Below are 25,553 nucleotides of genomic sequence, written 5' to 3'. Positions count from 1 at the left end.
CTTTTATATTATTGTGCAATGGCAGTTTCCCGCCATTGACTGCGTGATACTCTATATAAAGATAATACCAGCTGCCTCTACCCAAACAGAGTTCTTTTCCGACATATTTTAGCCATCCAACAGGCGAATAACTTATAGAGCTATTTCAATTCGGGAGGGGGGGTGGAGTAGAGCTTTTAAGGCGGGGTTTCGCCAGTCCCCACCTAGGCGCCATATTGTGCGCGAAATTTAGCATAGAGTTCTTCAGCGGCCCGCACGGCGAAACTGAAAACCGGCTCCGTTTATTGGCAGGCCCAACTGTGACGTTTCCCCCCTTCAACTGATATAGCTCTATAATCTTTAACTTCAGACATAGTGGAAACACATTTAGAAATACAATATTTTTAATTAGCGTAATATTTCAGACAACTTGAAAAGAAATACATTTATTCATTTAATTAATTAGAATTAGCTCCCAGTTTGAACATTTAAGAGCAATAATGTTTCACATATTTGAGGGGCACTATTTATGTTAGTCGATATACCAACTGCAAATGCTTTTTGTAGTAAAATTGGCGCGTACTCTGTAAGTTTAGGCCGGGCAAAATATTACTACAATAGAAGTAAAAATAAATTATATATTAATTAGTATTACCTTGTGCCAAAACTACTACATCTGGCAATTTCTGCAATGCAGTTTGAATGACGTCATGCTCCAAGTTTTCAAGGCATTGCAATACTGCTGTCACAATAAGACTGGCGTTCCTGAAATAAATTAAATTGTTTAATATTATTCATTTAATCTTTAATAGTCATCTATATTAAATTAAAATTAGTTACCCAGGCTTGTTCTTAAGATGTTTAATTAAAAGATTAAAAGCAGTTTGACGGCAAAATATATTTCTATTTTGTATTAGAATCTTCAAATCATCCTATAATATATTATATTATATCAGAAGGGGATAATAGAAGAAGGATGACACTCTGTATCCTCCTAATGCTTTAGTTATGTAACGTCATTCTTCCCAGGCTCCCCCTTTTAGTTTGCTTTCCCGCTCATCAAACTACAAATGGGCATCGCACCGTAAGGTGAATTCTACAGTTGTTTGGCACTAAATCCCCAGCAATCATCCCACAAACCTTGATTGTCTTGACGTGGGACAAAATGCGCAAGCGCATGCGCCTTGCCAAATATTTAAGCGCTAATAGAGTAATGATGAGGGAACTATTTATCGCGTATGTGATTCGGTTTAGTAACCTTGCTCTAAATGTTCCAATGTTGGGAAGAGTGACGTTACACTCACCCCGCTTTGTGCTTGTACACTTCTCTCGAAGAGAAGTATTATATACTTCTGATTATATATATTAAATTATTTAATTTATTTATTTAATTAGTAATAATGAATTTAATTATGAGTTGTAGGAATGACAATCTCATACCAGAAAGTAGTCCAAAATATTCGGCTTTCGATTTGCAATATTCTCAAGATCTTGAAGGGCAGCGATAACGTCTAAAAAAATTAATTAATTTTCAAAATCAGTTAAAGAAATTACGAGAAGATTAAAACAAATTGGGGGGAAAATGAAATTAATTTAATTTAATTTAATGAACCTTCAAAATTTCCCTCTTGATTGAGTCGCGCTGATAAGGGAGCCAACTGAAAGTGGGTCCAACCAGGAGGTCTTTGAACTGACGACCAATTTTCCAAAATAGAAGAGATATTGTCGGGAGTTTGTTCCGTTTCCGCGGCTTTTTTGGGGGTATTAGCGTTGGATTCAGGTTTGATACTATTTTTCTCAGGCGTCTTAGGAGTCTCTTCCGTTCTGTGCATCCACGATGTTCCCGCTAAAAGCGCTTTAAAAACTGATAAATCTTGATAAGGTTGTGGAAGTTCCCTAAAATAACCAAGGAAATTTTAAATTAGCTATTGAGTGCCGACTACATTTGAAGAGTGTCATAAAAACGTTACTGTAAGCTCTGAAGATTCTTTTGGATGCAAGGTTTGATGCAAGAAGGCGCTACTGCCATACACGATTTTAGGAAATTTAAAAATCGGTTAAACAGAGAGACCAAATCGGAAGTCTGGGAAGAATGAGTCTGAAAAAATTATGCAATTTTTTTTAAAGTCCTGCAGTTCCGAGAATCCATGAACTCAAAGACAATTCTTAAAGGGAGGGTGAAGTGGAAAATCAAGTGATTTTTTTAATCGATTCTTCTTCTAATTATAAGGCCAGTCTGCATAGTCAAACATTCAGGAAATACAGTTTCCGAATGATTTTAAAATTCAAATTAGGTTCAGATTTTAAGGATAATTTTAAAGAAGAACCTCCGACCAATCGCGTAACGCCTTGCCTTTTTATTAACAAAATTCTCCTGGCACTTTCCGTGTTGAATGAAATTTATCACGAGATTTGATAAAATTAGGTGCGCGACGTGACAATCGTGGGTGACGCGAGACATGGAGCGTGCCACGAGATTTTTGTTAACAAAAAGGCAGGGCGTTACGCGATTGGTCGGCAGTCCTTCTTTAAAATTATCCTTAAAATCGGAACCTAATTTGAAATAATTTTAAAATCATTCGGAGAGTTCACTATGCAGACTGGTCTTATAATTAGTAGAAGAATCGATAAAAAAATCACTCGATTTTCCACTTCACCCTCCCTTTAAAAGAAGACTACGTGGTTCCCCTACAAGTTGACTTAACTTGACTATACTTGTAGGGAACCACGTGACCCGCTCTTTGAATTAAGGGTGACTAACCTGAAACAGATCCAAGTAGCAATTAAAGATGTTTGCTAAATCCTCTCTGAACTCATTTAACAAAATCTGCGGGGCTAAAAGTTCAAGCAAACCAAGAATGTTGATAAAGAAGGTGAGATGATTACGCGCGCGAAAAACAACGTAATCCAGCTGAACTCTGCCTTGCAAAAGTGTGGCAATCATTGGTAATTGCCTCAAAAGTAAATAGGGATGACAACTGGCCAATTTCCGAAGTGCTAAATTTAAATCATCCATCCTTTCAGTGCATTGTTTTGAAGAATCAGTTGTCGCCATGGAAATTAGCAGCGTATGAGAGATTACGTCAAGCTTACATTACATTAACGAGAACGAAAATGTTTGTTAGAAATAAAATGGTTAAATAAAAGTTGTTACAAACATAATACCTTGCTGCAATTTAAACGCAAGGATTCAGCTTGATCCAAAACTTGGTCAAGTATTTCATTAACCCTAAAAATACTTGGCATTTCCAAATACATTTGAAGCAATAATTGCTTCACTATAAACACACGATTCGAGCTGAAAAATTAGATAAGAATTTAGGATGTAAGTCTCAACAAGAAGTGATATCTAGTTTATTAGGAAGAAAGTATAAGATGCCTAAGTATTCTCGCGCCATAGTCCCAGTCCCCCCTTTCAAAATACAAGGGGGGGGGGGTACGTAAAAGGTGGCCGGGCCATGGATTAAGTAACGCTAGGGATAGTTCGTTCCCCCAAAAAGATAACGCATGCATGTTCCAAACGCCCCCTAGCAGCAGCTAATATCCCTAACAGGAAGTTATAAGAAAATTGGACCAAATATCACGTGGTCTATGACGTCAAAATTGAAATACTGCCTAAATTGGGCAAAACGATTTATTTTGCCGAGAGATGGCGCTATGTCTACATCCGTTTTGGTCCAATAAATTGGGGGAATGAGAGGGGAATCAAGGAATAATTCGGAACATGTAGTTGGCGATAGAATTACATGGGAAACCCAGTTAGTGAACAATCCCTAGCGTTAGTTAATCCATGGCCGGGCTATTTCGCTACACTCTCCTCAGTTGGAAAATATGACTGTAATTTTCGTCATTCGCGTCGCGTTGACGTGAGTATTCAAGAACCAATCAGATGCTGGTTGTAATTTAGAGGCGGCGGGGATTAACTCCGGACCTACTATACATTTGGACTGGAGATAAAGCTGGAAATGCGGCGAATTTATAACTTCTTCCTAGTAAACTAGATATCACTTCTTGGTCTCAAAAATATATGGTCTTTCAATGTTTACTTCGAGGTATTATTAGGTTTTGGAAGAGCCAACTCCAATAAATGATCGGAAATGGCAGAAACATGATCTTGAACCAAGCAACAACATCGAACTAAGAGAGGCAGACGATAGGCAACCACGGGATCAATTTGAGTCACCTTATTTGAGGAGTCACGTTGCGTGGTATCTAACTTTGACAAAGCTTCGGCAACGATATAATCCGCAACAGAGATTAACTGATCCTTATTAAGAGCTAAAACATCCTCTTCTTTATGGTGCTTTGGCTTTCGTTTATCTTTCCCTTGCCATATCTTAGGGATATGAATACAAGCCCAAAGGAAATCCAGAACCGAGGACGCGTCGTATTTAGACATTCCTCCAGATTCATTTCTTTGTAAGACCAAAGCCACACATTCTTGGAGTGTTTTCCAGTTCGACTGATGTATCAGAAGGGCCAATAGAAAAGGCCGGAAAGGAAATGGACTTTCGGAGGTCAAGGAACCATCTTTACCAAAGAGTAATTGTTGTTGACGTTCGCGATGGGTTTCCCCAGCTTGTTGTCCAATTACTTCAGGATCTAATTGCGATATTAAGTCGACAAAGAGATGATAATGCGACATCTCCGGTGTCAAATTGGAATTCATAACGATATTAGTTAGTGCTTCCAAGAGATCTTGAACTTTGCCTTGTTGGATGCCAGCTTTAACTATCTCTAAAGTGACTTCCTCGAGTCGGTGTTTGTTACCTTTAGCCACTGCTCGAATAACTTAATTAATTGCGAATTAAACCTCATTTTAGTTAATTAATTAAGTTAACACTGACGACCGTAATGAGGTAATAAAAAACTTACTATCTATTACTTGTTGCGAATTCCATTCGGTTTTCGATGATAGCAAGTCTTCCATTAGCAACCGCCAACGATCTTTATGCGCGTAATCAAAGCAACCATCATCGAAACCTTTCATAAACTGCTTCAAAATAGTAGTCAGGGGTGATTTGACATTTTTAGCGCATAAACAAATACTGCGACACACGTCCAAAAGTTTTTCAGTTGTAGGACCTCTTTCTGGTTTATTCTTCGACTACCGAGTCGGTAAAAATAGTTTTTCAAAAATTTCCATTCGTGTAAACTGTTAGTCAAAAATAAACATACCATAGCCGCAGTTGACAGTCTGAAAAGTACTGAAGAGTAATTAGTTTTGCGTAAAACGGACAAGGCGAAACTCTCCCTCATTGGTCCCCTTGTGATGCAGTAACACGCGTCAGTGAATGCGGTTATATAAGGATGATCATTCCTTTTAAGTAATATATCTTGCGACAAAGATTTCTGTAAGACTTTGAAGAGTTCTTGGGGAGTGTTATACTCCATTAACTGCTTCTGATCAGTTAAATTGAATAACTGCATGAGAGCCGTTTGAATCATTTGCGGTTCGATTTGAGCAACGGGTAACCTAACTGGTTGTGGTCTACCAGGAGTTTTTTGAATGACCGAAGTAGTGTTGACACTATCTGATAGAGTTATAACGGGAATTCCACCTAGTTCGTAATCCCCCAAAAGTCTGGCAAACTGGTCTCCGCCAGTGGCGCCTCGTTGATGTTGAACCTCAACCAACTGCGCCATATACTTCTTATCAACGATAGCTTGGTCTACCGAATAACTGTCCATTTGAACAGCCAGATCCAAAAGAAGTAATAGCTTGCTCATTGTGTAAACGGGTATCCCGAATGATTGGACAAACAGAACTAATTGGCCGGGATCCAAGTCTTTCAACGCTACGCGAAGAAAAACGTGGTAAACAAACACTTTACAAAGTTAAAGAGTATAATAATACAGGGTTCATACAATTTTTGGAAAACAAATTTCCCTCCCTGAGATTTATGGGAGGTTTTTCCCCCATATACTTCCCTGAGTTTTCCAGGTTTTTCCCGTATATGGAGTATCCTATGGAGCAAATGTTAACGAAGGGGACAAATTGGACTATAACATACTCAAAGGACATCCCCGTATCTCTAGTAGAACCAGAGTTACGAGCCTCCAAAGTTTAGTGTAATACTATTGCTATGGAGGGGGGTATGTTAATGAACATTTTGCTTAATTACTCGGCCCCTGTTTGTCGTAGCCGTACGTTTTTAGTATGGTTAAATGGGGGATAAATAGGACTATAACATACTCAAAGGGCATCCCCGTATCTCTAATATAACCAGAGTTACGAGCCTGCCTCCAAAGTTTAGTGTAATGTTAATCCTATGGAGGGGGTTCAGTTTACGTTTTGCTTAATTACTCGGCCCCTGTTTGTCGTAGCCGTACATTTTTAGTATGGTTAGATGGGGGATAAATAGGACTATAATATACTCAAAGGGCATCCCCGTATCTCTAGTAGAACCAGAGTTATGAGCCTCCAAATTCAGTGTAATGTTAATCCTATGGAGGGGGTATGTTTTTGAACATTTTGCTTAATTACTCGGCCCCTGTTTGTCGTAGCCGTACGTTTTTAGTATGGTTAGATGGGGGATAAATAGGACTATACTATACTCAAAGGGCGTCCCCGTATCTCTAGTAGAACCAGAGTTACGAGCCTCCAAAGTTTAGTGTAATGTTAATCCTATGGAGGATATTTTTATGAACATTTTGCTTTATTACTCGGCCCCTGTTTGACGCATATTTCCCTTAATTTTACTAAAAATTCTAAATTTCCCTGAGGTCTTTGTCAACTATTTATTTCCCTGATTTTTCCGGGTTTTCCAGGTTTGTATGAACCCTGTAATATACTTACCAGAATCGACAAGTATTTCAACCGAGGAACGAATCATTCTCAGTTTCAACCAATCAGGTTGAAGCAAGGCTTCTTCGGATGTATCGACTAAAAATGCTTGAGGTGGAGGGGTATGAATGGGAAACCAAGTATCCAAAAGTTCTTTGAAATGACTTTGATCCGAAACTGGTGGTCCGTAAGTGAGTATAATGACCATAGCATGAACAACTAGGATCCTCATTGTTGCGGCTTCCCCACCAGCCCATTGAACCAAAATATGATCTTGAGACTCCGACTACAAAGAAATTTCATCAAGTATTGTCCCCTTGACGTAAAGGTCTCCAGACTATACCCAAGAATAAGCTTCCCTCGATGGTATCTTCGCCATACGTAAATAACGAATGAAGATAGACGTTACCGCAGTCAAAAATGGGCACTCCTTGGTACAGGGATTAGGAGGGGGTGGTACTATACAATTAACAATAGTTGGACGTTCAACTATCAGTTGCGCCATGTCCTGTGGGATAAAAGTGAGCAAGCAGATGGTTAATGGCTTGCTGGGTTCCAAAGATATTTTCCCTAGAATCGTGTCCTTAAAGGGGCTCACAAGCGCTGTTGGGGGGGAGACCGCCCTTAGTTCAGGGGGAAACACCCAGCTCTTTGGCCATAAGAAATGGCGCCACCGTCGTGGTGGGAGGGTAAGCAATATGCTAACCAACAGTTTGACCCTCCCTCCACCCCAACAGTTTGACCCTCCCTCCACCCCAACAGTTTGACCCTCCCTCCACCCCAACAGTTTGACCCTCCCTCCACCCCAACAGTTTGACCCTCCCTCCACCCCAACAGTTTGACCCTCCCTCCACCCCAACAGTTTGACCCTCCCTCCACCCCAACAGTTTGACCCTCCCTCCACCCCAACAGTTTGACCCCCCCTCCACCCCAACAGTTTTACCCCCCCTCCACCCCAACAGTTTTACCCCCTCCACCCCAAGCCCCAACAGTTTACCCCCCCTCCACCCCAACAGTTTGACCCCCCTCCACCCCAAGCCCCAACAGTTTTACCCCCCCCCTTCCACCCCAACAGCTCCGGCCAGCCCCTTTAAGGAAAAATTGGAACATTATGGGTCAAATTACCAAGGCTAAATCCGAGACATCTTGAAGATTATCATTAGGAGCAAACTCAGCTAGGAACTTGACGTAAGCTGAGACAGCGGCAGGGTCATTCTCAACTTGACAAGCTTGACGAAGAGCTAAACTAGCCGCAGCCCTAACAGAATCAAAGTGAGCTAAGGTTGGCATTGACTTTAACAACCATGAAAATTCTTCCGATTCTTTATCCTTTTCAGCCGAATCTTCATCATCAGATATTTCAGGTGACTTATTAGGTTGGGAAAGAACCATCCTTAATCCCTTTATGGACAATAATCTAGCGGCTAGCTGTTGGGAACTAAGTCTTCTAAGAAAGTAGTCCAAAACTTCTTTTGTTGATTGGGAATCTTCGGGAGAACTACCGGTATTATGTAGCATATTTTGAAGATGGCGAAGAAGTTGTTCTTGCTTAACACGTTTCTATAAGAAATTAAAACATTAATGAAATGGCTCCCATGCAATTTGCTTTTAAGGGAGGGTGAAGTAGAAAATCAAGTGATTTATTATCGATTCTTCTACTAATTATATGACCAGTCTGCATAGTGAAACATTCAGGAAATACAGACTCCGAATGATTTTAAAATTATTTCAAATTAGGTTCAGATTTTAAGGATAATTTTAAACAAGGACCTCCGACCAATCGCGTAACGCTATGCCTTTTTATTAACAAAATTCTCGTGGCACGCTCCGTGTCTCGCGCCACGATTATCACGTCGCGCGCCTAATTTTATCAAATCTCGTGATAAATTTCATTCGACACGGAACGTGCCACGAGAATTTTGTTACTAAAAAGGCAGGGCGTTACGCGATTGGTCGGAAGTCCTTGTTTAAAATTATCCTTAAAATCTGAACCTAATTTGAAATAATTTTAAAATCATTCGGAGACTGTATTTCTTGAATGTTTCACTATGCAGATGCAGACTGGTCTTGTAATTAGTAGAAGAATCGATATAAAAAATCACTTGATTTTCTACTTCACCCTCCCTTTAATGACAAAAGTACCTTAGCTTTGATTTTTTCCGTTTTGATATCCTCATCGGCCTCTCCCAAATTTTCGAACTCAGCGGGTGGATCATTCAATAGAAATTCGCACAAACATTGAACAGGGAGCATACTGAACGATCCTTCGCTCGATTCAACCAATTCAGCCAACCAAGGCATGGATTGGGAAGTTCCCTATTGAAATACAATTTATAATTGCAATTAAAAATAAGAATTTAAGGCTATATACTTGTCTCTGTATAATATCCAAGAGAAAATCAGGTTTTCTGCTGCGACACAACAAGTGACCTAATTTGAAGTTTTGATTCAAAGACTTGACTTGCTCCAAGATTTGGTTTGGTGGTCTACGAGCGGCACCCCTAAAGCGAATAATAATATTATGTAATAATACTAATAAACTATGATAAATATATATAATAAATATGATATTTACAAGGGATCCATCATAACTAGCTTGGAAAGTAGCAAACTATTACTCTCAGTTATAGCAACTTTTGTTGAGGCTGCGGCCAAGTGGCTTTCAAACTCTAATATATCTTGTTTTTCGAGTTGCGCAATCTAAAGTTGGTTAAACTTTGTCAACAACACAACAAAGACATTAGTCAGGGTTCATACAACTTCTGGAAAACAAACTTCCCTAAGATTTCCAGGTTTTTCCCCCCATACTTCCCTGAATTTTCCAGAGTTACGAGCCTCCAAAGTTTAGTGTAATGCTATTCCTATGGAGGGGGTTGTTTGTTTACGTTTTGCTTAATTACTCCGCCTCTGTTTGTCGTAGCCGTACGTTTTTAGTATGGTTAGATGGGGGATAAATAGGACTATAATATACTGAAAGGGCATCCCCGTATCTCTAGTAGAACCAGAGTTACGAGCCTCCAAAGTTTAGTGTAATGCTATTCCTATGGAGGGGTTGTTTGTTTACGTTTTGCTAAATTACTCGGCCGTTGTTTGTCGTAGCCCTAAGTTTTTAGTATGGTTAGATGGGGGATAAATAGGACTATAATATACTCAAAGGACATCCCCGTATCTCTAATAGAACCAGAGTTATGAGCCTCCAAAGTTTAGTGTAATGCTATTCCTATGGAGGGGTTGTTTGTTTACGTTTTGCTAAATTACTCCGCCTCTGTTTGTCGTAGCCCTAAGTTTTTAGTATGGTTGGATGGGGGACAAATTGGACTATAACATACTCAAAGGACATCCCCGTATCTCTAGTAGAACCAGAGTTATGAGCCTCCAAAGTATAGTGTAATGCTATTCCTATGGAGGGGGATGTTCACGAACATTTTGCTTAATTACTCGGCCCTTGTTTGTCGTAGCCACAAGTTTTTAGTATGGTTGGATGGGGGACAAATTGGACTATAACATACTCAAAGGACATCCCCGTATCTCTAATATAACCAGAGTTATGAGCCTCCAAAATATAGCGTAATGTTAATCCTATGGAGGGTATGGAGGTTTTTGTCAACTATTTATTTCCCTGATTTTTCCAGGTTTGTATGAACCCTGTTAGTTTAATTCTAAACCTGAATTTCCCGGCTTCTAATTTCATCAGCTTTTTCACCGGAAGCAACCGTTGCCGGTGGAAACATAAAATGACTTAAAAAAAAACCCGCTATGATTAATTTATTTCCTTCGAACAAATGTTAGAAGAACTTAGAAGAAATTTAATTAACTCACTTTGTAACACACATTTCCATGAAATTATGAAGCGTTGGGTATTGTTCCCACGCAATTAACCCAAGAGTTGATGGATTATGAGCCACAATAACTAATAACATGACCCAAGCCTTCCAATACAAATCGGCGATGGCCAAACTAGGTGGTTTGTAACCGGCGGGTAAAGAAATATTTTCGGGGTGATGATACGCGCAAAGTTTAAACATAAGGTCAAATAATTCCTCTTTATCGAACTTTAATACTACAATATCTGCATTATAAAAGAAAACCAATCAGGAGCCGAGATTTACTTTAAACAATGACCAGTAGTTAAATAAATACCATCTGTATGAACAGAAGCGGCTCTTTTAATTAAATGATCCGAGAGTTCAAGAGAATCGTTAGCGGTCAATGGATGATCGCGTGAAAGTCCAATGACTAAAATTCTGAAGATAGTGTCCTCTAATGCCGGCATTTCGGTAGCGAGTCTCAGTAATATGCTACAAAGTTAAAGTTAAATAAAAACTACCTAATTATAATTTTAAATTTAAAATTTACTGTCGATCGCCTTCGGGAGGCCAATTGTCCTTGTTGTAATAATGTTCCAATTGTTCCATAAAGAGAACCTTGTGCATACTATGAAATAATACCATGTAAACTACTCAGTCTACACGAAATTATTACTTTAATTTAATATAATATATACCAATGAATAAACTCGTTTCTCGCGGGATTATACATTTTAGGGACTATGGTATGCAACCACCATACAGTGTCACGTTGAATAACTGTCACAATACTGTGAAAGTTTCGTAAAACAGCTAAATCTAAGGGGTTTCAAGTTATTATTAGGTTCTGATTTGAATTCTGAGACTATAAAATATATTATAAATAATGCTCTTTGAACACCTTTTTTCTCCCCTCGAGAGCAAGACGAAGCCGCTTCACGAACTGAAGGACTAATAGACATGAAAATAGCCAATACAACGATATCTACTATTGAAAACATCATTCTTTCCTAAGTGTAAATAGAAACCATTATAAAAACCGCAGACGCAAAAAGACAAATACACCAGTGGTCTGTGAGTACTCGTTAGTTCGATATGATAGAATCGAATCGAGTACTCGGATTGATACTTGAACCGAGTACTCGGCTCGATACTTGAACCGAGTAGTCGACTCGATACTCGAACCGCGTACTAGTAAATATTCGGGACTCGATTTAACACTCGACAAGTAAATATTCGGGACTCGGCTAATACTTCTCCAAGTGAATATTCGGGACTCGGCTAATACTCGACAATATTCGGGGCTCGACTAATACTCGACAATATTCGGGGCTCGACTAATACTCGACAATATTCGGGGCTCGACTAATACTCGACAATATTCGGGACTCGACTAATACTCGACAATATTCGGGGCTCGACTAATACTCGACAATATTCGGGGCTCGACTAATACTCGACAATATTCGGGACTCGACTAATACTCGACAATATTCGGGACTCGACTAATACTCGACAATATTCGGGACTCGACTAATACTCGACAATATTCGGGACTCGACTAATACTCGACAATATTCGGGACTCGACTAATACTCGACAATATTCGGGACTCGACTAAAACTCGACAATATTCGGGACTCGACTAAAACTCGACAATATTCGGGACTCGACTAATACTCGACAATATTCGGGACTCGACTAATACTCGACAATATTCGGGACTCGACTAATACTCGACAATATTCGGGACTCGACTAATACTCGACAATATTCGGGACTCGACTAATACTCGACAATATTCGGGGCTCGACTAATACTCGACAATATTCGGGACTCGACTAATACTCGACAATATTCGGGACTCGACTAATACTCGACAATATTCGGGACTCGACTAATACTCGACAATATTCGGGACTCGACTAATACTCGACAATATTCGGGACTCGACTAATACTCGACAATATTCGGGACTCTACTAAAACTCGACAATATTCGGGACTCGACTAAAACTCGACAATATTCGGGACTCGACTAAAACTCGACAAGTAAATATTTGGGACTCGATAAGTATTCAAAAATTTTTTTTTAAAAAAAAACCAAATTTGACCTAATCTAAATACTCGATACTCGGAAAGAATTTTTGATACTCGGCTCAATACTCGATATGAAATTTTTGATACTCGGACTCGCCTTGAACTCAAAAAAATGGGACTCGCACACCACTGAAATCTACATACCTTAAGGGGAGCTTCTAAATCGCGAAAAGCCTGATCGCGCCTCTCTTGCATTAATGCTAGACAAAAGGCGGTATAGTTCAGATCATGACGTATTGTACGAACAATTTCCCGAAACAAAACTCTAAGAGCCCTTAGATAATCATCCCTTTTGGTTAAAAGATCTAGAAAAACTTCAGCCAAAACTTTGGCTGATTTTTCAGGAGAATGTTGGAAAATTATAGCCAGTAATTGCATGTTGTTTGGGTTACGAGATGTGGAAAGCTCATTGTAAATTGCGTGTTTTAGCACAGTGCTCAAATTCTCCGGGTGTTTTTTCAATAATTCCCTAAGATAAAATACTGTTAGACTCGCAATACTATAAGAGAGAATTAAAAGTCTTCCGTTACTTCATGCATTGAAGGAAATGATTGATGACCGGCTTGGATTTGAGTCGAACTCTAATGAGTTGAGCAATAACCTCAACATCTTGTTGAGAATGTTGCGTGCAATTTAAACAAATTGCTGAAAGGAGATCTTGCGCTGGTCTAGTAAGCTTGAAATGACAAATTTGTTTTTAGTTTAGGGTAAATTTTTATTTTATCCTTAAAGACCCATGCAGCTCCAAACCAAATTTTTCGCCTAGAAGATGGCTTTACAAGAAAAAGTTAGCGTCATCAAGCGGAATTTACTCCAGACTGCATGGGGTCTTCGTAATTTAAATTAAGCACCAACCATGGACAAAGAATGCGCGTGAGGAAATTTGTTTTCACGCTATAGGATCGGCAACTCCCTATCTCGAACGACAGCTTATTCTGTATATACTCTGCTACAACATCGGTTGTCAGCACGCGCAAAGCTGTTTCTCTATGTAACGTAGCTTTGTACGTGCTGTCAAGAGACAAAAAACTTCAGGATCTTCAGGATTTGAAATATCCGCGAGTTTTTTAGCTCGAGTGCACGGACCTCTAGGCCTTGGTTTCAAATACGTGTGAAATTACCTACAGCCTACTACACGTATTTGAAACTAAGGCCTAGAGGTCCGTGCACTCGAGCTAAAAAACTCGCGGATATTTTAAATCCTGAAGATCCTGAAGTTTTTTGTCTCTTGACAGCACGTACAAAGCTACGTTACATAGAGACCCAGCTTTACGCGTGCTGACAACCGATGTTGTAACAGAGTATATACAGAATAAGCTGTCGCTCGAGATAGGGAGTTGCCTATCCTGTAGAGTGAAAACAAATTTCCTCGCGCGCATTCTTTATCCATGCACCAACCTTAGGGTTTTGCAGCCATATTTCTAGTTTTTGGGCAACTAGAAGCCTTATTTCACTAAGTCCACATGTGGAAATCAATAACCGAAGCATATTTCTCGGGACTTCCATAGGTTGTTTTCGAGCCAGATGTTCGTGAACAACATCTAAAACATACTTTTCAATGGCGTCCCTATTATGCTTGTACCTAGATTGAAAATTTGCCTAAATTAAAACATTACTAATAGGTAGGGGTGTGAGAGTCCTAATTTTTAGGCTGCGAGTACTGAATAACTCAACACGCCGAGTACAACTTCCCAGTACTCGCGACTGTTGAATGTAATGCGTTATCGGTTACCGCGCATGACAAAGAAAGCTATATCAGCCTCGCCCGCGTTGTGTTGTCACATAGCCTACTTGATCATGCGTTGCTAAAGCCCGAGTACTCGGACTCGCATGTGAGTACGTACGCGAGTACCCGAAAATAGGTCAAGAGTCAGAGCCCGAGTACTCGGACTCGCATGTGAATATTCGCGAGTACCCGAAAACAGGTTAAGAGTCCGAGCCCGAGTACTCGGACTCGCATGTGAATATTCGCGAGTACCCGAAAACAGGTTAAGAGTCCGAGCCCGAGTACTCGGACTCGCGTGTGAATACTCGCGAGTACCCGAAAACAGGCTGCGAGTCAGAGCCCGAATACTCGGACTCGCATGTGAATACTCGCGAGTACCCGAAAATAGGTTAAGAGTCCGAGCCCGAGTACTCGGACTCGCATGTGAGTACACACTAGTACCCGAAAATAGGTTAAGAATCCGAGCCCGAGTACTCGGACTCGCATGTGAATACTCGCGAGTACCCGAAAACAGGTTAAGAGTCAGAGCCCGAGTACTCGGACTCGCGTGTGAGTACACGCGAGTACCCGAAAACAGGTTAAGAGTCCGAGCCAGAGTACTCGGACTCGCATGTGAGTACACGCGAGTACCCGAAAATAGGTTGCGAGTCCGAGCCCGAGTACTCGGACTCGCATGTGAGTACACGCGAGTACCCGAAAACAGGTTGCGAGTCAGAGCCCGAGTACTCGGACTCGCGTGTGAATACTCGCGATCGAGTACCCGAAAACAGGTCAAGAGTCCGAGCCCGAGTACTCGGACTCGCATGTGAGTACACGCGAGTACCCGAAAATAGGTTAAGAATCCGAGCCCGAGTACTCGGACTCACATGTGAGTACTCGCACAGGCCTACAAATAGGCAATCGCAATAATGTTCCAAACCTAGGTATTATAGTTATATTCTCTAAGCTTTCTCGACATTCCAAACTCAAACTCGAAGAAGACGCTTCATCATCCTCTATTAGTCCAGTAGGTGGACTAGGGCAGGCGTCGGGTTTAAAGGTCAACTCTGGCGCCATTATACTTTTTGGGGGTAAAATAGTACCAAACGCTGTCAAAAGGTTGTTTATAAACCCTTTGCACTCCTCATTGTCCACCCAAATTCTTTCACCCAAGGAATCTTCAATGTACATTTTGACAAACTCTTCTGGCCAGGCTACAGTTTCATGGTAGGCGGACAGTAGAATATTACAAGCCAGAAGTGACAGTAAATTGTTTCCTTTGGACTTAAAGTTTGCCGCTACGTCTCGTTTCAACAAACTACAGAAAGCATCAACGACAAGATCGCTGGCAAAGATATTTGGGCGTGTTTTGGCAAGAAACATCAGAGTTAGGAATTGGGATGGCTCTGGTTTGGATCTAGAATTTCTGAGGGATTTGACAGAGCCGCAGATAAGAGCCTCAACTTTCTCATCTTCATTTTGGTCTTCAGCTTCAATAATTTTATTGAGCAGTTCAGCTGGTTCAACTTTAAAGAAAGCTTTTCAGTTTTACTTTAACGGAAGTCGTAAATTAATTAATCCCAGTTCCTAATTACCGTCAGTCGCTACACTATCCCAGACTTCACTTTTAACCGTTTCCCTTTTCCCTTGTGAACCACTTCTAACTAAAGGAGACCCTAAAGAGGAGGATGGACTATTTGAGAGTTTTGACTTCTTTGGTAAAGAACCAGTTGAGGCTGATGGGGATGACACATCCCTTTTTCTTTCTGAACTAGAGGATGGTTTACTCTGAGACTTTGGCTCAGGTATCTCCGATGGTACTCTTGACGATTTTGAACCTAATTAATCTAGATTATTAGACTACCATATGTATTAATTGCCTAAATAATAACTTACCCAATGCAATGAAATCGCCAGATGGAATGAGGGTTGCTAATTAAAGTGATTTAAAAATACAAAGTACATTCATTAGCGCGGGATACCGAAGAATTCTTGTCATTACAAAATGTCAACTAGCTTCATTAAACTTACGTTTAACTTTGTTAGTCCCTCTTTTTGCTCCGAGTTTACTTTTCTCCCTTTCCATTTTTTTTAAATTTAATAAGAATAATTATTTAAATCTGTTTATTTCTCGTTCCCACCGACATACATTAAAACTCCCAATTGAGTACTCGCAAAATCGGCGAGTCGAATCGACGACGAGCAGTAGCGTCGTCTGCTCTGTGCTCACTAAAAAGTCCAGTCCTGGAAATAAGCAATTATTTTTAAATAGGGGCAGGGACCGGTGAGTGACCCTTCACGTCATCAAAGATCACACCTCCAAGCAATAATTGTATCAAATTAATAAATTAATCTCGAGGACAATGTACATCCACTTGTGAAACTGTGCTATTTTTCAATATGGATAAACCATTCATGCTGTACTCGGAGCAATGCTGTTTGTGTTTTGGGTAGGTACTAGCATAAGTTTATCATGCCTCTAAGTACACAAATATGGGTTACAACCATTTATAGTTTTACTATATCTATGGTTACAACTGGGCATCTTCTGCAGGCTACTGTGACGTCAGAACTCGTATAGCGCTAAGATCCGGAGAGAGAAAATTTTGAAATTTCTGTCGCGGTGCGAGACGATTACTAAATTGGTCTCATGAAAAAAAAATCATCCAATGGAATAAAGGAGATTTTTATGTTTCGTATAGGCAGGCATTGGGGGGGGGACGAATTTTACTTAAGCAACCCCAAAATCCCTCTCTTTCGTGAGATAGAGGCGGTTTCAGTCCTGAAACATTCTAAAAGGGATAAAAGAAACGCTAGGCTAGGCGGTACAATTTTGTATTGAAGTTGAGGTGATAAATGATAAGGAGAGAGTATAGGGTTTCATTAAAGGGAGCCAGACCATTGAGTTCAGAACATATATCCTTCTAGAGTTATATTTGGATATCGGGTTTTCGCGCTCGCGCGACCATGGTTTTTGAAATTATGGGACGGACGGATAACTTTATCATTAGGTGGTGGCGCCATCTATTTCACTTAAAAATACATATTTGTTACTATGGCGTCTGCTATAATTTCTTAATATAGAGAGGAAATGTTTAGAAACCGCTATGATAATGGAAGTAAATTGCTAGATTCGAGTAAAAACAGAGAAGGAACTGCATTAACCGATAGTATATGTATTTTTGAGCTTTCGTGATAGTCAACTTGACAAAAATTATCAACGCAAATGTCTTTTTTTGGAGTCCATTACTCCATTCAATTCCATTAATGGACTGACAAGTGACAACATTGTTTTGGTAATTCCGAATTTTTTGTAGGGAATCTTAATGGTACAGTTCAAAAAAGGTTGAACTATCTAAATATTTATTAATTTTCTATGTCACAAAACATTTTTATTTCTACCAGTGTTGACACACTTTTCTACTGAGCATTTGCGACCCATTTTAAAATTAATAAATTGTCACATTATGTGTTACTTTAATAACTTATAACATATAATTCCCAAGTAAAAACACGCATTTAATAAGAAATTGATCAATATTCCATTTACTAAATACCAAATTTTATTTATTAGGCTCCACTTACTGTTTTTCAATTACCTAACTTTCATATTTCGCGCTGTACTTCTTCCTAAGCCTAATTTTCAAACTCAAACTGCGGCGATTTTGCGGGAAAGCGCCCCGCAAAATCGTGGGAAATTCTTTTAAGTTTCTCACGTAAGGCGACAGATGGCGCTAACGACTAATGATAAAGTAATGAAATTCGACGAATCGAGTACGCGAGGAGGAAATTCAACAAAAACTCTAGAAATAAATATATTAGAACTCAATGAGCCAGACAAACACTATTGCCATAGGAGTAGCAGCCATTTCTCTACTTAGAGGCATTATAAACTTATGGTACTAGTAGAGTGGCTCGGTTGTGTGAGACCGCTAGTAGCTTGAACGTTGCACGCATAGATATTAGAACACTATTAATTATTAGAACACGTTGGATCTCTAATGGGGCTGGAAAACGCCCGCTTTCCACTATACAAACTGAGTCCTTTCTAGAGTAGCATCAGGGGAAGGAATGGCAAGGTCATTCGGTTATTGTGATTATTTATAAAGTCATTGAAAAAAATAAAAACGACCTTGGCTGTTCCCGGTTGTTTATTAATATTTTTTTATAAAGCATACGTGCTACAAAGAGGTGTTCTATTTCTATCCCGTTTTCAGGTCCCTTTGAATTGTAACTCTAGGTTAAATACATATATTCTATCTCATTGGTTGGTGCATGCATAGCCCACCCGATTTACGCTCACGGTCACGGACGGTGACGTTAGACACTAAGGTAACTGAACAGGCCTTTGGATCATTTCGGAGACAGTGCAAGTCGCAATGGCGGAAGAATATGAGCGAGTTCTTCTTGTCAAGCCAGAAGTTTTTGTGTACAAAATTCCACCCAGAACTACCAATCGTGGTGTAAGGTAAGAATAATTGACATAAAAACTTTATTCAGTCTAAAAATTACACTACAGTGCATAAGGTAACCATAATTAGGTTAATCCTTTGATTAATTTTACTAAGCCTTGGCTTCAATATTTCCGCCCCCTTTATTCTATTGTATTCTTGCTATTTGGCTTCCTCCATCCTTCATTGTCATGAAAATGACATGATGACATCATATTTTCTTTGAAAAGAAAACCAAACGACCGTGTCAAAGCTAGAAAAATAGGTTTTTTACCATTCCAGAATTGTTATTATTATTTTCAGGGCTGCTGATTGGAAGTTAGATTGTCCTGATTGGACTGGACGGCTCAGATTAGTAGCTAAAGGAAAAGAATGCTTTATCAAGCTTGAAGACAAAATGACTGGTAAAATAGAGCCTCTATTCATGAGGCATGGAATGGATATATAAATGTATCATTATAGGAGAACTATTCGCTAAAAGCCCTATTGACAAGTACCCTGGTGTAGCAATTGAATCGGTTACAGACTCAAGTCGTTACTTTGTTGTAAGGTTACAAGATGATGATGGAAGATCAGCATTTATTGGTATTGGGTTCGCGGATAGAGGAGACTCTTTTGATGTTAATGTAGCTCTCCAAGATCATTTCAAGTATTATTATTATTTTATTGGGACATATCCTCAAATCCAGTGACGTAACTATAATTGAATACCATGGAGCCAAACAGGAGTCTCATTGGGGAGGATGTAGCAGGGTTCATACAAACCTGGAAAAATCGGGGAAATAAATAGTTGACAAAAACCTCAGGGAAAATTCAGGGAAATTTTGAATTTTTAGTAAAATTCAGGGAAATCAGGGAAATTTCGAATTTTTAGTAAAATTCAGGGAAATCAGGGAAATTTGAATTTTTAGTAAAATTCAGGGAAATCAGGGAAATTTGCGTCAAACAGGGGCCAAGTAATTAAGCAAAATGTTCGTGAACATCCCCTCCATAGGATTAACATTACACTAAACTTTGGAGGCTCGTAACTCTGGTTCTACTAGAGATACGGGGATGTCCTTTGAGTATGTTATAGTCCAATTTGCCCCCCATCCAACCATACTAAAAACTTACGGCTACGACAAACAGGGGCCGAGTAATTGAGCAAAATGTTCACCCCCCCCATAGGATTAACATTACACTATACTTTGGAGGCTCATAACTCTGTTTCTATTAGAGATACGGGGATGTCCTTTGAGTATGTTATAGTCCAATTTGTCCCCCATCCAACCATACTAAAAACTTAGGGCTACGACAAACAGGGGCCGAGTAATTGAGCAAAATGTTCATAAACATCCCCTCCATAGGATTAACATTACACTACACTTTGGAGGCTCATAATTCTGGTTCTACTAGAGATACGGGGATGTCCTTTCAGTATGTTATAGTCCTATTTGTCCCCCATCCAACCATACTAAAAACTTAGGGCTACGAAAAACAGGGGCCGAGTAATTTAGCAAAATGTTCGTGAACATACCACCTCCATAGGATTAACATTACACTATACTTTGGAGGCTCATAACTCTGGTTCTACTAGAGATACGGGGATGTCCTTTGATTATGTAATAGTCCTATTTACCCCTCCTCCTTCGTTAACATTTGCTCCATAGGATACTCCATATACGGGAAAAACGTGGAAAACTCAGGGAAGTATATGGGGGAAAAACCTCCCATAAATCTCAGGGAAATTTGTTTTCCAAAAGTTGTATGAACCCTGTGTAGTTACGTCACTGCTCAAATCCGAATGTAACTGATGGATTTGTACGCTAGGTGGCTACAAAAGAATGAAGAAATTGAGAAAGAATCAGCAAAACCCGAAGCATCCCAACCTCAGCTTGATTTGGGTTTCAAAGAAGGGCAAACTATAACCATTAATATGAATATAGCTGTTAGTTTTTTGGCTGTCACTTTCCGAGTTTAGAAACGGCTCTAAAAATAAATAAATGCGCCCTTATTCTCTCAGAAAAAGAGTGGATCCTCAAAATCCAAACAAAAAGCTGGAGCAGGAACTGTTGGTGGATTAGGATTTGGATTATTACCTCCACCACCTGGTAGTCATAAAGTACCCGGACCTCCTAGTGCAAAAAACAGCCCTCCAGCTCCATCTCCAACTGGATCAGATTCTACCGGCATTTTACCCGCACCCCCAGCCTCCTCTGAAGAGAGTAATGTTGATCTTTTAGGCCTGCTTGGTGATCCCGCTGTTGTAAACGCAACACCAGCTAGTACCGGAGTATCAACCAATGGTCAAAATGTTGATTTATGGGGTGACTTTGCATCAGCACAAAAGTAATTAACATTGTTGGCTCAATAAGGCTTTGAAATGCCTTATGTGTGGCATTGCTGAGCTTAATTTAATAAACTAATTAATTAGCCTTATTCCTGATCAGCGCCACCTACCCATAGCGGCGACATTGAGAACTACTGTAATCGTCAAGCCAATCAGATGTCGCTAAAATCAGGTGACGTCACTGACGGGCACTCTCGGGGGGTCTTACCAAAAATGACGTCACCAGATTTTAGCGACATCTGATTGGCTTGTCGACTTACAGTAGTTCTCAAAGTAGCCGCTATGGGTAGGTGGCGCTGATCAGGAATAAGCTACGCTAATTGCATTTGAAAATACTTTTCAGCGCTTCCTCTAATGTAACATCGAGTACTACCCCAGCTGCGCAAAATTGGGTTCAGTTTTAGGTATTGATACAGTCCACGTCATGTAGTCTTTCTCTTCCAAAAAAATTAATTACAACCAAAATATCACTAATTAAGTTCTCGTTTTTTCTAATCTTAAATTGCCTTACTTTGGCAGTATAATTAATTAATTAAGTAGCTTCTGTCTGTTTTCTTTTTAAAGCCGCAAGCATTTTTTTAAGTTAACAGTATAATAAAATTCAAACCCACCAAAGGACACTATAATTTCTAGAATTTGGGGAGAAAACCTAGATTTAGTAATTTATAAAAGTATTTATGTGATTAATTACACTACACTTAATCCCCTGTAATATATTTTTGATTTACAAAAGAAAAAAAGTAAACTAACTTCTTAATCGTCATTTCCCCTAACTATTGTCATTAATTTTAATTTGACTATATTAAAGGGACTGTAAGGTACTTGTAATGAGAGGTAAAGATTTCCACTCAACTGCTAACTACTGTACAGTTCCTTTAAAGGAAAAGGTCGGGTAACATAACATTATGCCTTAAAAGAACGGCTGCTTTTTCTAAATATAAAAGGAATTAAATATTAAAATTAAATTAAATGATCTTTTATTACAAGCAAAATTTAAAATTAGCATTTAATTAGTCTTAAAAATAATCAAGGACTACTGCGCCAACCACCATTGGTTTAGTGGCGTCTGCTAAACCGAACCTCATACCCTTACCTGATTGGTTGAATTCTGACAGACAGAGAGGTAGTGGTTTAGTGGCGTCTGCTAAACCTAACCTCTTACCCTTATGATTGGTTGAATTCCGACAGACAGAGAGGTAGGGGTAAGAGGTTTGGTTTAGTGGCGTCTGCTAAACCGAACCTATTACCCCTACCTGATTGGTTGAATTCCGACAGACAGAGAGGTAGGAGTAAGAGGTTTGGTTTAGTGGCGTCTGCTAGCCCGAACCTCTTACCCTTACCTGATTGGTTGAATTCCGACAGACAGAGAGGTAGGGGTAAGAGGTTTGGTTTAGTGGCGTCTGCTAAACCGAACCTCTTACCCTTACCTGATTGGTTGAATTCTGACAGACAGAGAGGTAGGGGTAAGAGGTTCGGTTTAGCAGACGCCACTAAACCAATGGCGGTTGACGAAGTAGTCCTTGATTGTTTTTAAGACTAATTAAATGCTAATTATTTTGTAATAAGAGTTTGTCAAAATTAAAATAAATAATATTTTATCACAAACAAAATTAGCATTTAATTAGTCTTAAAAACAATTAAGGACTACTGCGCCAACCGCCATTGGTTTAGTGGCGTCTGCTAAACCGAACCTGTTACTCTTACCTGATTGGTTGAATTCTGACAAACCGAGAGGTTTGATTTAGCAGACGCCACTAAACCAATGGCAGTTGGCGCAGTAGTCCTTGATTGTTTTTAAGACTAATTAAATGTACTAATTATTTTATAGTAAGATTGTTTTTAATATTTAATTTCTTTTATATTTTGAAAATTGCTGTTCTTTTAAGGTATAATGTTATTTTATCTGAATTTTTCCCCGTAACTTTCTACAAATATTATTTTTTAAATGAAAAATATCAGTTAACGTGTTTGATATTAATACCGTTAGTAATTTAAAAAATTGAAATTGTTATTAATTAATTAATAATTATTATAAAGTGTAATTGTAATTAGGGTAACAAAGAATCTGGTGTTTATAAATATATATATATATATATATTTTGTTTTTTCAAATTAAATGTAAATAATTACTGTAGAATAGTGCCTTAGGTTATTTCATAGGTGGTTATATATTTAATGTGAAAAAAGGCTTAACAAGAAGCAACTTAAATACTTTCCTATGATAGTTGCAAAAGTCCCGTTAATAATAACAAGACGCTATTAGCTAAGCTAGTCTTTTTACGTTACGTGTTTAAATTAATTTTAAGCACGTTATCCGTGTAGTGGTAGTTAGTTTACCCAAATATAACGTAAGATTTTCCTAACTTTCTCGCAAAATAAGTTGTAAAAATATTTTCTATATAATTGCCGAGAAACTACGTTCGCCAAACGAAAGAAAAGATTCAAAAGACGTTATTGTTACTAAAATATCTCTTTGTTAAAAAAAATCTTGCAAAATTTAACCAGTTAAAATATCATAAGATGTTTGATGTTATTATCAGAAGTAAATAATATTAATTATACTGAGAGAAAAGATCGAGTGTTGACAAACAAACTCATAAACGAAGATGTACTACTACTAAGTTCAACTTCTTTTACAAGCGAGTTATTAATTATCCTTTATAGTTTTTTTTTCATCCAGCAGATGCAACGTCATTAAAATTATGACGTCATATTTTTTTTTTTAATATGTAGGGATAGTGATGTCATAACTGTGTTGCCGTCTGGTGGAATGATCTATTGCTAGTAATTGGTAAAGGGTCTGCAAAGAAGGCATCGGCGGGTGGGTAAAAATTATTTGAAATACGTCACAGACATCACGTGATGCCAAGATACAAAGGCTCCTCATAGAGTAGAACTGGACATCTAGTCCTTGTTTTTTGCGAGATTGCAGCGCCAATTCCATGAAGTGGAAGTTTTCGAAATAAAACGAACTAAGTTTCTTTGAACCACGCCTCTCCTTGGTCACGTGCCTCTGACGTACTTCAAATAATTTCTACCCACCCGCCGATGCCTTCTTTACAGTCCCTTTAATGAGCCACCCAGGACCCCACGCCATTTGTTCTAAAACTAATTAATAAACAACTATTATCTTTTTTAAAAAAAAACCTCCATACAAAAACAACGGAGCAACGTTGTAACGGTGTTATTTTCTTCAACATGTCGTCAAAGATTATTTAGGCAAGGAGATGCGAAATCTGAGAGAAATTGGCATGTGCGCTAAGTGTGGAACGGCTCGGGTTGGGTGGGACGCCAAAAATGGCGGAGGAATAGTCGGACGTTGGTAATTGGTCACAAAGGGCTACAGACGAACCAATTACAATAGAGCTATTTCAGAGGGGGTAATGGCTACGTCACCAATGCTATTTGCCCATAGAGAAAACCCTGACAAAATGGCCGCCCTACACTCAAAGGCAGGCCCAATTTTCGTAGCAGACGAAATTTTTCCCCCACTGAAATAGCTCTATAGAGTCCGACTATTCCTCCCCCATTTTTGGCGTCCCACCCAACCCGACCCGTTCCACAGTTAGCGCGCATGTCTATTTCTCACAGATTTCGTATCCTCCTTGATTTAGGCCTCAAATTTTTATATAGATGTTAATAATATCAAAGCCTTTCTTTTTATATTTGATTCGAAATTAATGTTAAGACCCAAATTTTAATGATTTCTGCGCTAATGCCCCTTGAAAACCTGTAAGATTAAGCTTTGCGCAGTCTTTCAATATATGTTACGTGACATTAAAGCCTTAAAAGGAGATTTGAGGTTTCCAATTATCTATATTATACCTTCCTGAAGATTTGTTATAAATAACTTTGTGCTTGAAATGTTACTATGTGTACTTCATAGCTATTTAATTATTGAAAATTCTGTATCTACGAGAGTGTGTGATTTGACTTTTTTGCATTCCATTTTTTTTTTTTTTTTTTTTGCGTTTGTTATCTATCATGTAAAAGCTTTTTTTAAAAAAAAATCTCAAGAAACAAGTATTATTATTCTTATTACGGAGTTGAATGTTTTACCTATACGTTAAATAAACTCCTCTTCATAGTTGCAGTTTTAAGTATTTTCACTTGGAATGGGGTACGCAGCTTTGCAAGCTTATCTATAAATAGAAGCAAGTGGTGTATTCCGTTTCAAGAGCCAATGCTACTAGTTGAAACTATGGAGATGATTAGGGGTAGGCCTGTCTGAGTACTCGGGACTCGGAACGCGTTTTTCTAAGACTCGAACGCGTACCCGGGGTCCTTGGCCAAGGTCTAAAATTACCCGAGGAGGGCTGGACGAGTTCAAATTAGACTCGAGGACTCGACGTGTCCACTTTCCCAGGGCTCGAACTCGAAACGCGTTTTTTTAAGAC

The 25,553-nt window shown here is 39.1% G+C and overlaps 2 protein-coding genes across 2 annotated transcripts; one reads left to right on the top strand and one right to left on the bottom strand.

Moving 5' to 3' along the window:
• Window positions 1-365: 365 nt before the first annotated feature.
• IntS1 (integrator complex subunit 1) lies at window positions 366-16,607 on the bottom strand. The gene is made up of 30 exons (XM_089866783.1): window positions 16,408-16,607; window positions 16,273-16,308; window positions 15,972-16,214; window positions 15,317-15,902; window positions 14,070-14,253; window positions 13,202-13,347; window positions 12,816-13,140; window positions 11,474-11,582; window positions 11,271-11,391; window positions 11,123-11,200; window positions 10,907-11,064; window positions 10,586-10,835; window positions 10,432-10,504; window positions 9,342-9,466; window positions 9,138-9,267; window positions 8,909-9,082; window positions 7,892-8,326; window positions 7,110-7,274; window positions 6,779-7,052; window positions 5,158-5,777; window positions 4,855-5,086; window positions 4,026-4,770; window positions 3,145-3,277; window positions 2,741-3,067; window positions 1,950-2,077; window positions 1,592-1,875; window positions 1,420-1,490; window positions 820-911; window positions 635-744; window positions 366-563 (listed from the first exon to the last, which is right to left on the bottom strand). Exons 1-30 carry the CDS (start codon window positions 16,460-16,462, stop codon window positions 448-450), a joined length of 6,525 nt encoding a protein of 2,174 aa, XP_089722909.1. The 5' UTR covers window positions 16,463-16,607; the 3' UTR covers window positions 366-447.
• A 2,083-nt stretch (window positions 16,608-18,690) lies between these two features.
• On the top strand, window positions 18,691-25,194 carry LOC149702871 (adaptin ear-binding coat-associated protein 1). Its single transcript, XM_089866786.1, has 6 exons — window positions 18,691-18,844; window positions 19,131-19,231; window positions 19,290-19,476; window positions 20,637-20,754; window positions 20,830-21,155; window positions 21,500-25,194. Exons 1-6 carry the CDS (start codon window positions 18,756-18,758, stop codon window positions 21,558-21,560), a joined length of 882 nt encoding a protein of 293 aa, XP_089722912.1. The 5' UTR covers window positions 18,691-18,755; the 3' UTR covers window positions 21,561-25,194.
• The last annotated feature ends 359 nt before the right edge of the window (window positions 25,195-25,553 follow it).

Source organism: Phalangium opilio, unplaced genomic scaffold (assembly GCF_054372755.1).
Source record: "Phalangium opilio isolate 3A_F unplaced genomic scaffold, DU_Popi_V2 ptg000017l_1, whole genome shotgun sequence".
Taxonomy (NCBI): domain Eukaryota; kingdom Metazoa; phylum Arthropoda; class Arachnida; order Opiliones; family Phalangiidae; genus Phalangium; species Phalangium opilio.
The sequence above is the reverse complement of the archived record's forward strand: the minus strand, read 5'-3'. Positions and strand labels throughout refer to the sequence as shown.